At 37.0% G+C, this 16,339-nt stretch overlaps 1 protein-coding gene across 1 annotated transcript in view; it reads right to left on the reverse strand.

Moving 5' to 3' along the window:
* Positions 1 to 16,339, reverse strand: part of LOC143019097 (RING-type E3 ubiquitin-protein ligase PPIL2) — a 41,570-nt gene that overhangs the window by 13,059 nt on the left and 12,172 nt on the right. Inside the window, exons 9-11 of the mRNA XM_076174796.1 lie at positions 14,010 to 14,199; positions 13,082 to 13,233; positions 11,658 to 11,739 (exon numbers count right to left, since the gene is read on the reverse strand). Coding sequence (XP_076030911.1) covers positions 11,658 to 11,739; positions 13,082 to 13,233; positions 14,010 to 14,199 — 424 coding nt within the window. The remainder of the gene's footprint in view (positions 1 to 11,657; positions 11,740 to 13,081; positions 13,234 to 14,009; positions 14,200 to 16,339) is intronic.

A 16,339-nucleotide genomic window follows, 5' to 3' on the forward strand; every position in this document is an offset into this window, starting at 1 on the left:
GCTATACTTCTTAACATCTTTTAAAAAACTTTTTTTCAGTTTTTTACTATGTTCTTTTGTCAACTTGTCTTCACGTACCAACTATTCTTTTGTGTCCACTTTTTTTAAACCTATTTCTAGTTCAAATATAATCATCATGTTGCCTCTACACTCCTCCAAGGTGGAAAGCCCCAGTTTCTTCAGTCTTCCCTCATATATTATGACATTTAGGCCATGGATCATCTTGGTTACCACCTTTTGTATTCTCTCTGGTTTTCTAATATATAGTATGGTGACCACATCACCACAGCATATTCTAGACTGGGCTGTATCTAGCTTTTAGCAATTTTCTTCATTATGTCTTCACCCATGTAGAGAAATGTCACTGTGTGTGTATGCGTGTATATATATATGTATATATATATATATATATATATATATATACGGACACACATATTAAACATATGCACAGTGTATATTTACCTAGTTGTAAGTGTACTCACAATACATAGACATTAAAATGAAGCTTACCTAAGTTTATGTTAACTTTTTCAGTTAGATTTGTTTCATCCCTTGTGTTTGTATTTTAAAACAGTGGTCGTACTACTGGTAGATAGCTGAGAATCATCTCCGAATTGTCCATTTTTAAAACATATCAACCCTTTCACCTCCATTTGGAAATGCAAGATCTCCTTCAGTCAACTTTACATTGCCTCCACGTTTTCACATAAGGAGGGCTGGTAGTCAATGACTACTCCCCTTCTAATACTTTTAGCTAATGACATAGAAAAATTCCAAGGCAAATTCAACACGGACAACAAGACAAAGTTTCTTCCTGGAGAGATCTAGGGGAGGGCCTGGGGACCATTATCAGCCACTGTGGGGCTGAAGGCTTCCAGTCACTGAAACTTGGGGCAACAATTCTTATCATAAACAGATGCTTTATACTTTTATATTATATTGCTTAGTTGCAACAGGAAGCTTTCCAGATTAATTGCAACACAGTTACTTATAAGTGCCAATTCTAGTCCCATTCCTTCCTTATAATTTCACATTCCTTTCCTCTAGCAGGGATCAATAACAGGTATCTGCAAATGGTGGTTCTGTAAGATAGACTTCAGAGAGAATCATTTCCTTTCCAATCATCTTCAAAACCTGTTAACACCCTCACTGGGGTTGACACTTGGGCTCTGGACCAGGCCCAAGATCTCTTTCGACATTGAGTGTACCATATTCCCTCCTTTTCAAATAGGGAGAGATGACAACTGGTGGCCCAGAAACTGTCCCACAGTAATACAATACAAACAGCAGTCCAATTTCTTCCCAGAGAGATCAATGTGAAGGTCCAAGGACCATTCCTAGCCACCATGGGGCTGCAGGTTTCCAGTCAATAAAACTCAAGGCAACGATTATCATTATGTATTCTAGCACATGTTTTCCTTTCCAGAGGCCAGAAATCTCATAAGTATTTTCACTATCACCCATACAAGCAATTATTTCTTATTATTCTTGTATGACATCTTGATATAATGAGATTTTATGGTGTTAGTGAGTGAATGATTTAATTTTTATGAAAATTTGTATCTCTTTGACACACTTTCTTCTAAAGCTCAATAATTGATGCAACAAGTTAATTTGTACTTTTTTACATAATACCATGAATCCATGCTTTGTGCATTAAGTACAAAATTGTAAAAAAAGAAAAATAGAAAGTTTTTATGATGTGCTAACCTGTTGATCCATTTTGGCATTGTAGTTTGTCCTTTACAATAACTCTTGTTAGTATCTTTGGATGGAATTGGATTAAAGCAGAAAATCAAATGCTCCAGATTTTGTAATATCATGCTATGTGATGTGAGCCAGTGGATACTGGATCACATTTGTTTAAATCATAAGATGACTTAAGATCATATAAATAGTATGGATTTATTTGTGGCTGTAAAATGCAGCATATTAGTTGACTTTATGTTTATAAACAAAGCAATCACTGTCTTGGTTTCCTTAAATTGTTCTATTTAGATTTTCACTTATGTAATTAACATTCCCAAAGTGAGTCTTGGTGTAGTGAACTTCCATATCTGTTTAAGAATAAAAGTGTTCGAAATGGAATCTTCAGGTTATTGTCAGATGTTTTTATCTTTACCATGTTGTGTAGAGTGAAACCTAAGCACAATGATTATGTAATTGTTTACAGATTTTGGTACTGGTATATATATATATATATATATACATGTATATATATATATATATATATATATATATATATATGTATATATATATGTGTATATATATGTATATATATATATATATATATATGTGTGTGTGTGTATATATGTGTATATATATGTATATATGTGTATATATATATATGTTTACATATATGTATATATATATACATATATATATATATATATATATATATATATATATATATATATATATATATATATAATATGAAAGCATGCCTGGAATTCTCCATTACATTTCAAAAATATTTTTAGGACTGAATATATTGAAATCTGCTGGTTGTTATATTTGAAATAAAATGTTTGATATACTCCTTCTTGGGTTTAAGAAAAATGTCCACTAAAAATTGAGAGTTATAGTGTCATACATCAATAATAGAGGTGATTACGTACCACACACACACACATTTATATATAGACAAACTGAAAGACAAACTACACAAGATAATAGACTTCTCATTAAAAGAGGGAAAGGTACCGCAAGATTGGAAAGATGCAAACATAGTACCAATATACAAAGGAGGAAACAGGGAAGATCCTACAAATTTTAGAATGGTGTCCCTCACAAGCACAGTAGCAAAAATATGCATAAAGACTATCAGGAACAGATGGACCAAACACTTGGAAGAAAATAAAATAATAAACCCCAAACAATTTGGTTTTAGAGGTGGAAGATTGTGCACCACAAATCTAATCTGCTTTTACTCGAGACTAATTGAGATAATACAAGAAAGAGATGGATGGGCAGACTGCGGCTTCCTGGATTTGCAGAAAGCTTTTGACAAGGTACCTCACAAAAAATCAATAAGTAAAATTGAAAAAATAGGAGGAATTCAAGGTAAACTATTGGAATGGGTCAAGGACTCTTCTTAACTGGGAGAAAAATGAGAGTGGTACTTAGAGACAAAAGTTTGAAATGGGAAGATGTAAAAAGTGGCATCCCACAAGGCTCTGTTTTGGCTCCTTTAATGTTTGCCATATATATAAATGATATGGACAAAGGAGTAAATTGTTACATAAATTTTTTTGCCAACGATGCCAAATTACTCAAGAGAGTGAAAACAGAAGAAGATTGCAGATCGCTACAAGATGACCTGGATAAAGTATGGGAATGAAGCCAGAAATATGAGATGAACATCAACATCAAGAAATGTAGCATAATGGAATTTGGAAGAGGCAAAAACAGAGTTTTGGGAAAATATACAATTGAAAACAAAGAAGTAAAGAAAGTAAACTCAGAGAGGGACCTAGGAGTAATCATCTCAAGTGACTTGACACCTGATAAACATGTAAATAAACTATTCGGAGAGAATTACAACTTATTAACACCAATGAAAGTGGCCTTTGACTACATGGATGAAGAGATGGTTAAGAAAATAATTACTACATTGATAAGACCAAAACTAGAATATGCTATATCATTGTGGGCCCCAAGCACAAAGAAAAACACAAAGAAATTAGAAAGAATCCAAAGAGCAGTGCCAAAGATGGCATCCACACTATCAAATTTGACATATGAACAAAGATTGGAGAAATTACAGCTGTCAACATTGGAGCAGAGAAGGGAAAGAGGCAACCTGTTGGCCATCTTCAGAACTATGAAAGGGATGGAAGTTCTTGATAGAGATGATCTATTGAAATGGGACAAGAGAGAAACAAGAGGACACAATAAAAAGCTAAAGAAGGACAGTTACAGAAGAGACCTGAAAAAGAACAGTTTCCTGCACAGAGTGATCGATGTCTGGAACAAACTAAACAGTGAAACAGTGAATGCCAGAACTATACACGAGTTCAAGAATAAATTGGATGTGGAGAGATACGAAAACGGGTCACAACAAGCATAGCTCCCATCCTGTAAAATACAACTAGGTAAATATATATATATATATATATATATATATATATATATATATACAGTATATATATATATATGTGAACACATAATGTGATCAAAATCAAAATCGGATAAAAATATATACACATATTCCCAAAAGTATGAGTATGGATAGAATTACATCGATGAGGAATAAGAAGTTGATTGATAAATGAGTTTGAAACATGGATGGAGCTGTTGTACAAATGATAAGGCATACTACATTGCCCAAAAATCTTTATTTGGATTGAATACTCCATTTTGGCAGAACTAGCCATACAACTGTACTGTTGGGAACTACATATTTCTTGATGGATTGCAGTAAGTGTTAATTGAAATAAAAATAGTCACTGCTACTTTATGAAAGGTGAATAGGCCTTCAAATTTGTTTTGATGCCACCAATTGTTTCAGTTGGTGGCAGAGTTTGGGAGGGTGTGAGAGAAAAAATGTTAAATGTAAATGCAAGCAAATTTAAAGTAATGCAATGTACAACGAGTGATGGTGGTGGCAGGTTGAAGGTGAGTCTATAGGGTGAAGGACTGGAAAGCTTTCAATATTTGGGGTTGCATATAGCAGGAAATGGAAAAGTACAATTGAATTACAATGTAAGGGAAGTAAGTAAATGTTTGGGGGAATAGTGTTATGGGAAATAGGCATTTAGGAATGAATGCAAAGAGAAGATTGTACATGGGACTAGTGATTGTACCCATGCCACTATAGAGAACAAAGACTTGAGTTGAAGGATGCAGAAAAGAAGAGCCTAAATGTGTTTAAGTGAAGTGTTTAAGAAATATGGTGGGGTTTATGATTATGAATAGAGTGAAAGATGTGGAGTTAAGGTAGAGAGTGAGAAGTGGAAAGAAAGCTGGTAGAAGAGGTTGAATAAAGAATGCCGAGATGGTTTGAGCATATGGAAAGAATGAGTGAAAAAAAATTATCACAAAGAGTGTGGAAACAAAAGTGGATGTAACAAACTTAAGGGAAGAACAAGAATGAGGTGGATATATGGGGTGAAGGAGGCACTGGATGAAATTGGAATATCTGTCAAGCAAGGAAGAAAGAGTGTAAAATATATAAGTGAATGGAAAGTGGTTATGAATGGATGAAGAAATAATGTGGCTCAAAGGGAAGTTCTTGTCTACTCTGTAAATTTCTTTAGTGAATAGAAGAATGAGGAAGGTTGCCATATGCCAAGTGGTGGGGGTAAACCAGATCTGATTGTCAGACCCTGGTGTGGAAATGTTGTGCCCTGTTCCATTGCCTTTAATTTGAATACTGTAGTGTGGCAAACGATTGGGATGTCCCTTCACCCATGAGGTGTGTAAGTGTCACTAACCATCACCAACCAAGCACATGATCCACACATGCAACATGGTACTCATCTTTGTCAAGACCTCTAATCTTGCAGACTTCACAGATTTCCCCATCTCAAACAGCTGACTAAACACATAATAAGGCAAACAATGACACCCCCCAAGGTGTCACAATGTGAGATGCCTAATGTCACCAGACAGACCCATTGAACCCTTTCTCATATCTACCCCAATTACATTATCATAAGTGAACATATATACACCATATCTAGCCAAGCCCACCTACCATACAACCCCTATATAATGAAACTAACACACATGCCTATAATTGATAACTAACACATGTCACATATGGCAACCCACCAACCACCTTTATTAAAACAGCTGTGCCACTGAGAGATAGGACTGCCAAGGTCACTGACCTGGCAAGAGGAGCTGCCCAAGGTCACAAACCCGGCAGGAGGCAGTGCCGAGGTTAAGGCCTGGCACAAGGAGTGCTTAAGGTGAAGGACCTAGCTTGTACAAAATCTTCATACCTGAATAAAACCAACAAAGTCTAGCAGAGACTTTACCTCACCCACAAACCACCATTACATGTAGGAAAACACATTTGCTTTGTTACCTGAAATTGTGGATAAAATCCAATACAAGACACCAATTGGAAAGAGTGACCATATACTCATCGAGACTGAACTAAAGGAAGAAATATACATGGAGGGAAATGAAAAGCATAGGAAAGGAAGATTGATGTATAACAAAATGGACTTTGGAAAACTAAAGAAATTCTTCCAGAATGCAAACTTGGAAAATTTTTACATGGAAGAAACAAAAGTGGAAGAGAAATGGGATATCTTGATGGATAATTATAATGAAGGGGTGAATAGGCACGTACCAAGACAGAAGCTAGAGAGAGTGTACATTAAATGCTGGTTCAACAAGAGATACAGTGAGGCAAAAGATAGAAGGGACAGAGCTTGGAAAAGATGGAGAAAAGATAAAAAACCTGGAAAATGGCATGTATATATAAACTATAGAAATGAGTATGTTAAACTGAGAAGAGAGGAAAAAAGGAACAATGAATAGGATATTATAGATAAATGCAAAGAGCAACCCAAGCTATTTTATCGATATGTGAATGGTAAACTTAAAAACAAACAGGAAATGGTGAAACTACACCATGATCAAGGGAATATAGAATACACAGAAGAATTAGAAATGGCCGAAGTCATGAATAATCATTTCAAATCTGTTTTCACTAAAGAGAAAGCACAATATTGGAATGAAGGAAATGAAAGGCGATCTCCCACCATGAGTGAGATAATAATAACACAAAAAGAAATAATGGAACATCTAACAAACCTTGACGTCAGGAAATCACTTGGCCCGAATGGAATTGCAAATTGGATTCTAAAAGAATGCAAAGAAGAACTAACGGACAAAATACATAACATATAAGTTGCTCACTTAAAGAAGGAAAAATACCAAAAGACTGGGAAAATGCTAACATTGTATCAATATATAAAGGAGAAAACAAGGAAGAACTAACTATAGGCCATTCTCACTAACAAGCACTGTAGCCAAAATTTGTGAGAAAATCATCAAGAATAGATGGGTAAAACACCTGGGAGACAATAATAAAATAAACCCAAGACAATTTGGGTTCAGACAAGGAAGATCATGTACCACAAACTTAATATATTTCTACTCAAGATTAATAGACATAGTGCAAGAAAGGAATGGATGGGTTGATTGTGCCTTCCTGGACTTACAAAAAGCTTTTGACAAAGTACCACACAAAAAATTATTTAAAGAAAACTGGAACATACAGGAGGGATATAAGGGAACCTACTAAAATGAATGGAGGACTTCCTGATTGGTAGAGAGATGAGAGTAGTGCTCAGAGAAAAATATTCAGGTTGGAAAGAGGTGATCAGTGGAGTACTGCAAGGATTTGTATTGGCCCCAATAATGTTTGCTATTTATATGAATGACATGGATGATGATGTGAAACGTTACATGAGCTTCTTTGCAGACAATACCAAACTGTTAAAGAAAGTAAAAACTGAAAAGGATTGCTAATCACTGCAGGAAGTCCTGAATAAGGTATGGAACTGGAGTCAGAAATGGGAAGTGGACTTCAATATTAACAAGTGTAGCATAATGGAGTTTGGAAAAAGCAAAAATAGAATATCAGGACAATATAAAATTGGAACCAAGGAGGTAAAGAAGGAGAGATCCGAAAAAGATTTGGGTGTAATTATCTCAAACAACTTGTCCTATGATAAAAAGATAAACAAAATTGTCAGAGGATCCCACAACTTGCTAAGATCAATAAAAGTGGCATTTACATATGTGGATGAAGAAATGATTAAAAAAATATTGGTCACACTTTTAAGGCCTAAACTAGAATATGCGATGACATTGTGGTCACCCAGTACCAAAAAGAATATAAAGAAAATAGAAAGAATCCAGAGAGCAGCAACAAAAATAGCACCTGCACTTGCAAATTTGTCATATGAGGAGAGATTGGCTAAACTGTAGTTACAGACTCTGGAGCAAAAAAGAGAGAGGACCTACTGACCATCTATAGAATCATGAAGGGCACAGAAATACTCGATAGAGAGGACTTGTTAAATTGGGACAAGAGAAACACAAGAGGACATGGAAAGAAAATAAAAAAACATAGCTACAGAAGAGATCTGAAGAAAAACAGTTTTCCACATAAGAGTGGTGGACACTTGGAACAAACTGGACAATGAAATAGTGTGCACAAAAACCATTCATGAATTTAAGAGCAAACTAGACACTGCGAGATATAAAGGCGGGACACCACAAGCATAGCTCCCCTTCCCGCAAAATACAACTAGGTAAATACACTGGTGACAAGTGGTGTTCCCACACCAAGTCCAGAGAGAAGCCTGATTAAAATCATCATCCTCAGCTGCTCAAGCCACGCCTACCAAGTAGCAAAAACACATTTGTTTTGTTATACTAGTGGCAGTGGTTTTCCCACACCTACCAAAGGAGGCCTGAACAAAATCGTTGTCCTCAACCACTCAAGCCACACCTACCAAGTCTTCGGAATCAAGACACTAGATTCCATTCAGCTCCAAGCAACATCAACTTCAAGCAAGTCCAGAACACAAATCTTATATTCCATGTTTTTGCCCCCATACAGTGCTGTCAGCACAATCACCCATTCATACAATCTCCTCTTAGCATCCATTGCCAAATGTCTACTTCTCATTACCCTTTTTAATCCCCCAAGGCATTTACTTGCTTCTCTCAGTCTACATTATACCTCCACCTCCACTCCTCCCTTTCCCACCACATTTGCCCCCAAGTATTTAAAGCTATCCACTTCCTCCAGTCTTTCTACCTTAGTACTCGCTTCCAATATGCTGCCATCCTCTCTCCCTTAGAGCCCATCACCTTACTTTTACCCACTTTAATCTTCAACTTTCTTCTTTTACATAACTTCCCAAACTCTGTCACTAACTTCCTTAGTCCCTCCTCTGATCCTGCTACAAGTACAGTGTTGTCAGCAAACAACAACTGGCTTATCTCCCGTTTTCTCCATTTTCTTTAGCCATCTCCAACCCCTGACCCATTACCCATACATTTACCTCTCACACCACCCCATCTGTATACAGTATAAATTGAACAGCCATGGTGACATGGCTGTGTGGAGTGCCAGGTAAAAAAGTGTGGAGTGCCAAGTAAAATTTGAAGTGGAGAGTTAATGGAGATGTGTTTAGAGAGTTCATGATATCTAACACAGTGTTTAGGAAAGGAGTTGAGCATTAGTACACATGGGAGAGGATGGTGGATGGAAGGGTGGTTGATAAAGCTTTAATGGATAGTGGTATCCAGGAGAGAGTGGAGGAATATCAGATAATATTTTGGTGGAAGGCAAGTTGAGAGTGGAAGATAGATGGAGAAAGAGGAAAAGGACAGAAGAGAAGGAGGTACTTAGAGTAAAATGTTTAAATGAGAAGGAAAAGGAGCAGGAATACAAGGAGAAGCTGAGAGAAGTGTAGGAGGTGTTGAAGTATTGAATAGAGGTAGGAGTGGAGGAATGGGGGGGTTTCAAATCTGGAATAACAGAGTGTGCAAAGATAATGAGTGGAAATAGGAAGATGAAAGGGAATATTAGGAAGGGAAGTGAGTGGTGGGATGATGAAGTGAAGAAGGTTGTAGAACAGAAGGAAGCATTCACAGACTGGCCACAAAGTAGGACAAAAGAAACATGAAAGATACAAAGAAAAAAGAAGAGAAGCAAAACATAAGATAAAGGAGGTAAAAAGGAGGGCAGATGTAAGATGGGAAAGTATGACAGAAAATTTTAAAAGTACAATGAGTCCTTATACGGTAATGATTTATCAAACACAGGTTAGAGTTTAGTTTAGGTTAGACGAATTTATCATCCTTTAATTTCTTCGACATCGGCATCTATCATAACAAACATGGTGTACCATTCGTCCGACATGACTTCGTTACTTACGAAATTTGTTTTAGCACCTTTTTTTTCCGCTCACAAAATTGCATAATGTAGACCTAAGCTTCAGAACACTATTAGGAAGTTAGTGACGGAGTTTGGGAAGGCATGCAATAAGAGAAAGTTGAAGGTAAATGTGAGTAAAAGATAGATGTCCAAGGGGAGAGGTTGGCAGCAAGTTGGAAGTCTTAAAGGAGAGAGGCTGGAGGAAGTGGATAGCTTCAGGTACTTGGGATCGCATGTGGCAGAAAAGGGAGGAGTGGAGGTGGAGGTCAAATATAGATTCAGAGAACCAAGTAACTGCCTTGGGGGATTAAAATGTGTAATGAGAAATAGACATTTAGGAATGGATGGAAAGAGGAGATTATATGAAGGGGTGATTGTGTCGACAGCACTGTATGATGTGGAGACATGAAATATAAGAGGAAGAGAGGGAAAGTTTAAATGTGTTTGAGATGAAATGTCTGAGAAGTATGGTAAGGGTTACAAGGTTGGATAAAGTCAGAAACAAGGTGAGAAGGAAAGCAAGGGTGGAAAAGGAAAAAGTAGATAGGGCTGATGAAAGAGTATTGTGATGGATTGGACACATGGAAACAATGAGGGAAAAAAGATTAGTAAAAGGTGTGGAAGGCAGAGGTGGATGGAGTGAACATGAAGGGATGACAGAGGATATGATGGATGGATGAGGTGAAAGGGGTGTTGAGCAAAACAGAGATGTCCATTGAGTAAGGAAGGGAAAAGACAGGAGATAGGAATGAGTGGAGAATGGCTGTGTATGGATGATACTATGACGCAGGGAAGGAAGGGGATGGGTGGGTTAAGGGAGTGGTTATGTGTGAATGATATTTTAATGCAGCCCAAAGGGGTTTTTCCCTGTCTTCTGTTTTTATATGTGAGGGGATGGAGAGTGGGGGGGGAGGTTGCCAATTAAGTGAAGCGGCCTTGCTGTGGATGTGGTGTCTTGCTACATTGCTTCTGATTCAGGGCATCAGAATGTCATGAGATGGAGTTTTCCATACAGATGTGTCAGTTCTTGGAATAGCTTATAAAATGATATAGACAACTGAAGAACAGGAAACAGGACCCCATGAGTGTAACTCCTTTCCTATATGTTGCAATTAGATAAATCTCATGGGATAATTTTACAGAGATTAGGATAGCTAGTCCCATCACTCCATACCACTTTGCTGCCTTTAATGACTCGCATGGGAAACATGGTGACAGAATTCTTCCCTCTGCCTACCACAAGGGACAAAGGCAAAAATGAAAAGGCTACCTCCCTTATAAGAGGGAAGATACCCTTGGTATATAGATAGAATATTAGATAAATACTTAAACCGGGAAGGTGGAAACTTTTTGGAAGAAATAATACATCATGTACAGACAATATATTTACTTAAGAGTCTACATAAAAATTCATAGTACATTGTAAATCTTCACATGATATCATATTGAAAGAAAGGATAAAGATATCCCTAAATGTTTTCACAGGAATCCTAGGTATATTAACTCTTACAACATGGTTCTACACTTTATAATTTATTTTTGTTAATGCCTGACCATGATAAATAATATCCATGTAAAAAAATCTATAACTTATGCAATAATTTTTGAGGCATTAATTGATCAGCAAGAAATACTTATTCAAATGCCTGGGAACAACCCTTATAAATTGAAAACTGAAGATGGATGGAAAAAATATATATACAATAATAATAATGATAATAATTAATCACTCAGAACATACTAAAATCTTTGAATCCATACGTTCTTTGAATCCATAAGTTGCATTTTTCTTCTTCTGAGGTGCAGCTTGAACCACATCTTTCCTGAAAGGTGGAAACAATGTAAAATATATGTATTCACCTTGGTCTTTGGATCACATGTTGGACTCATGATTGACAGCTATTTCCCTCCCGGAAGAGACCTCAGAGCTCGTATGGCACCAATAAACCTTAGACCATTTATTGCATATAATTAACAGTATAGTCATTAAACTACCAATACAACTGAATCTTCAATTCTTTAACTGATGAAAAGATGAAAAGGAGACAATGAACCTGATGTACTGACCATATGAAGAAGTAGAGAAGGAAGAAAAGGGAGGAAGGCAGAGAAATACTGAAGGTGAATGTGCTGTGTCTTGCAACACTGCTTCTGACCCAGGGCACTGGGTGAGATGCAGGGATGACCCATCATCCAGGAGGAGCCAAGATAAGAGGGAAGGAGTGGGGTAAATGGGAGTGGAGTATGTGGGGATGGAATGGGTGGGAGTGGATTTTATGCCTTTGTTTTTTGGCAACCTCCCTTGTTAGGAGGAAAGAGCCTTTGGTATATGTATGAGTAAATCAAATGAAAAGGAAAAAGAGAAAGAATGCCAAGAAAGGCTGAAACAAGTATAAGGATAAAAGAGAAACAGGAGTAGAGGAAGAATGGTTATGTTTCAATGAGGAAGTGCTAAATTGCATATCTTTTAAGTTATCTTTCTCTTTTCTAGAGTTGTGGGTTTGAAACTTATTTTGGAGAAATTCTTGTTAATGATGATGCACTATTATTTTAGTGATGGGATTATTCTTCTTGAGTTCCTCTAACGGCTTCATGGATGGGTTTTTTTTTTTTTTTTTAGTTTTTATCTATGATTTATTTATTTTGTTTTATTTATCTATTATCTTTTAACTCCAAATTTTGTTTGATCGAGTTCTAGTATTTTGTTTCCTCTATATTACTGCAGAAATGTTGGGTGATGTGCATTAATGTCACCTACTAATATATTGTATATCAGGTCAACAAGGGGTTGGATCTGGCAGACAGTAGCCTAGGGGAGCTGATTTGGATAATGGTATATAGAGGTTTGTGATATTGTACATTGTTTTTCAACCTGTTTGGATTGTGATTATTACTGCAGTTTTCTCCCCAGCCCACTGTAGGAGGATCAGAAAAGGAAGAAGTAGAGATTATAGAAGAGGTAAAGAACAGATAAAAGGAGCAACAAAAATGAAGGAAAGCAATAGTAAAAAAATAACTCATCATTTCTTCATGAGTGAAGATGTTTTTCAAACACAGTTGAATGATGTGTGGCTTTGATCCATATGACCCAAAAGAGTCCCTCAAGTATTATCTGCATGAATACCCCAGTATGGTGAATATGAAATATTAACAGGAAATACATACCCTTCTGGTTTTGCCTTCTCCAAGTCTAAGAACATCCCAACACCTGACCGGAAAACTTTTAGGCTTTCATCCTTCTTTGGCCGTTTCCTACTTTTTAGTTCTTCTTCCTCCTGTTTTCTTTTTTCTGCCTCCTCTACCCTTTCCTTTGCTAACTGTAATTGAAAAATGTAAGTTTTGATTAATCTATTGTGAAAATAATACCCAAAACTTCACTTGGCATAGCTCAATTTCTAATGGATAACATAACATTTTTCCCCAAGATTTTAGATTTAACCCACTGTGTGATATACAGCCTCCATATATCATTGCAATCCAACATGATTTCATCTGGAGAAGCTTGGGTATGATATGTATGCCTAGAAATATGTGGAAGCAGTTTCTAATCACCTTGAAGGCTTGGTGTCCTTAAAGACCATGAAATACAAAGGAAAACCTTCAAAAGTGAAACTCAATGTTGTTGAGAAATGCATTGGGGTGTCTAATGTCAAGATGTAGTGTGGTACATTGTATATGACACAGGAGAATATGGAAATGAGTTATTTTGCCAGATTAGCAGGAGAATCTTGACCAGCAATGAACTCACAATTATTCTCAAATAAGTGCAGAAACTTCAATGTATTACTTTCCCTATGCTACCAAATGCAGTTTACAACAGAGTTCCATCAATAAAAATTCCTTTTATTGGGAGACAACTAATGTATATAAAAAAAATATATAAAATACTTAATTGACACAAAAACTAGTATAATTTGAAGGTAACAGGACTTGTTGGTGATTTATAGCTGACCTATGCAATTCCTACAATTTTCTGGAAAAAAGTGGGCCTCCTTTTGTACATGGAAAGTAGCAAGGTATGTTAAAACACATGGGTTATATCTTGATGTCTACTTTACCATTTTTCAATCTTGCTTGTATTTATTTAACTTACCTCTACATCTGCTTCTTTGAAAGGATCAACAAACACAGCTGCTGCCTCAATAACGATGTCTTCTACAGGTCGGTCTTTATTATCTGTTTCAACAGCTTCCATAGCTGACAGAGTAGTTAGACCACCAACTGCACGACCAAAAATCGTGTGCTTGCCATCCAGATGTGCACAGGATCGGAATGTAATGAAACTGTAATCATAATGATGTCCATGTGTTAATTATATATAATCTTGTCCATAACTGATAATTTCTAGATCAAAATCAATGTCAAGGTCAGTCAAGTGTTCTTACAAGAGTAGTAGAGCCTGTGTTAGTATTAGAAATGGAGAGAGAGTGAATGTTTGAGGTAAAGGTAGAACTTTGCCAGGGGTGTGTCATATCTCCATGGCTATTCAATATGTACATGGATGGGGTGGTGAGGGAATTAAATGCAAGGGTAATGGGCAGGGGATTGGAGATGGTTCAAGAAAATGGAGAGAAAAGGGAGGTAATCCAGTTGTTGTTTGCTGACAACACTGCACTTGTGGCAGGATCAGAGGGGGGAGTATGCAAGTTAGTGTTGGAGTTTGGGAAGGTGTGCAAGAAGAGAAAGTTGAAGGTAAATGTGTGTAAAAGTAAGGTGATGAGATGTACAAGGGGAGAGGATGGCAGCAAATTGGAAGTGAGTATTAAGGGAGACAGACTGGAGGAAGTGGATAGCTTTAGATACTTGGGTGTGAATGTGGCGGCTAAAGGAGGAGTGGAGGTGGAGGTAGATTGTAGATAGTGAGAAGCAAGTGAGTGTCTTGTGGGATTAAAAAGTGTAATGAGAAAGAGACATTTGGAAATGAATGCTAAGAGGAGACTGTATGATGGGGTGATTGTACCAACAGTACTGTATAGGGCAGACATGGCAGATAAGACAAGTAGAGAGGAAGAGTTTAAATATGTTTGAGATGAAATGTCTGAGAAGTATGGTAGGGGTTACAATGTTGGATAGAGTTAGAAATGAGGAAGTGAGAAGGAGAGCGGGGTTGGAAAAGAAGATGGCAGATAAGGTTGATGAAAGAGTATTGGGATGGTTTGGACACATGGAAAGAATGAGTGAATAAAAATTAATAAAAGGCAGAGGTGGATAGAGTGAACATGAGGGAGCCACCAAGGAAGAGATGGATGGAAGGGATGAAAGGGGCATTGAGCAAGAGGGGGATGTCTATAGAGGAAGGAAGGGAAAATGCAGAAGAAAGGGGGAGTCGAGAATGGATGTGCATGTATGATACAGTGATGCATGGAAGGGAGTGGTTAAGGGATATTTATCTAGTTTACCTAGTTGTATTACATGGGAAGGGAGCTATGCTCATGGTGACCCATCTTTGCATCTTTCAGCATAATTTTTTTTCTTAAAATCTTGAATAGTATTTGCACACACTGTTTCTTTATCTAAGTTACTCCAGATATCCAGCACTCTGTGTGGAAAACTATTCTTTTTCCGATCTCTTCTAGTTATCCTTTTTGAGTTTATTTTCATGACCTCTTGTTTTTCCATTAACATTTCTTAGTAAATCACTCCTATCAAGGATTTCCATTCCTTTCATGATTCTAAATATAGTCAGTAGATCACCTCTTTCTCTTCGCTGCTCTGGTGTTGGTACTTCCAATTTCGATAATCTTTGTTCATATGTTAATTTGGAAAGAGCTGGTGCCAACTTTGTTTTTGCTCTCTGTATTCTTTCTAGTTTCCTTATATTCTTTTTAGTACTGGGTGTCCATAGTGTCGCTGCGTATTCCAGTTTTGGTCTAATCAATGTAACTAATATAGGGACCGGTTATGTGTGAACAATATTTTGATGCAGCCCAAAGGGATTTTCCCCCATCTTCAATGCTTCTGCATGAGAGATACAGCATATCCACAGCAAGGCTTCTTCATTTAATTGGTGACCCTCCTCTCCATCCTCTCATGCAGAAAAAGAGAAGACAGGGAGAAATAGGTATAAAAGTAATGTGATGAAATGTACAAGGGAAGAATGAGGCAGCAAAATGGAAGTGAGTATTACGGGAGGAAGTGGACAACTTTAGATACTTGGGTGTGAATGTGGCAGGAAAGGGAGTGGAGGTAGAATGTAGATTGAGAGAAGCATGCAAATGCTTTGGGGGATTAAAAAGTGTAATGAGCAATAGACATTTGGGAATGGATGCTAAGAGGAGATTGTATGAAGGAGTGATTGTGTTGACAACACTGTATGGGGCAGAAACACGAAATATAAGAGAGGAAGAGAAGGAGTTTAAATGTGTTTGAGATGAAATGCCTGAGAAGTATGGTAAGGGTTACTAACCTGGATAGAGTGAGAAA

The sequence above is a fragment of the Oratosquilla oratoria genome, chromosome 36, assembly GCF_046742065.1.
Source record: "Oratosquilla oratoria isolate Oo_2021 chromosome 36, ASM4674206v1, whole genome shotgun sequence".
In the NCBI taxonomy this organism is placed as follows: Eukaryota; Metazoa; Arthropoda; class Malacostraca; order Stomatopoda; family Squillidae; genus Oratosquilla; species Oratosquilla oratoria.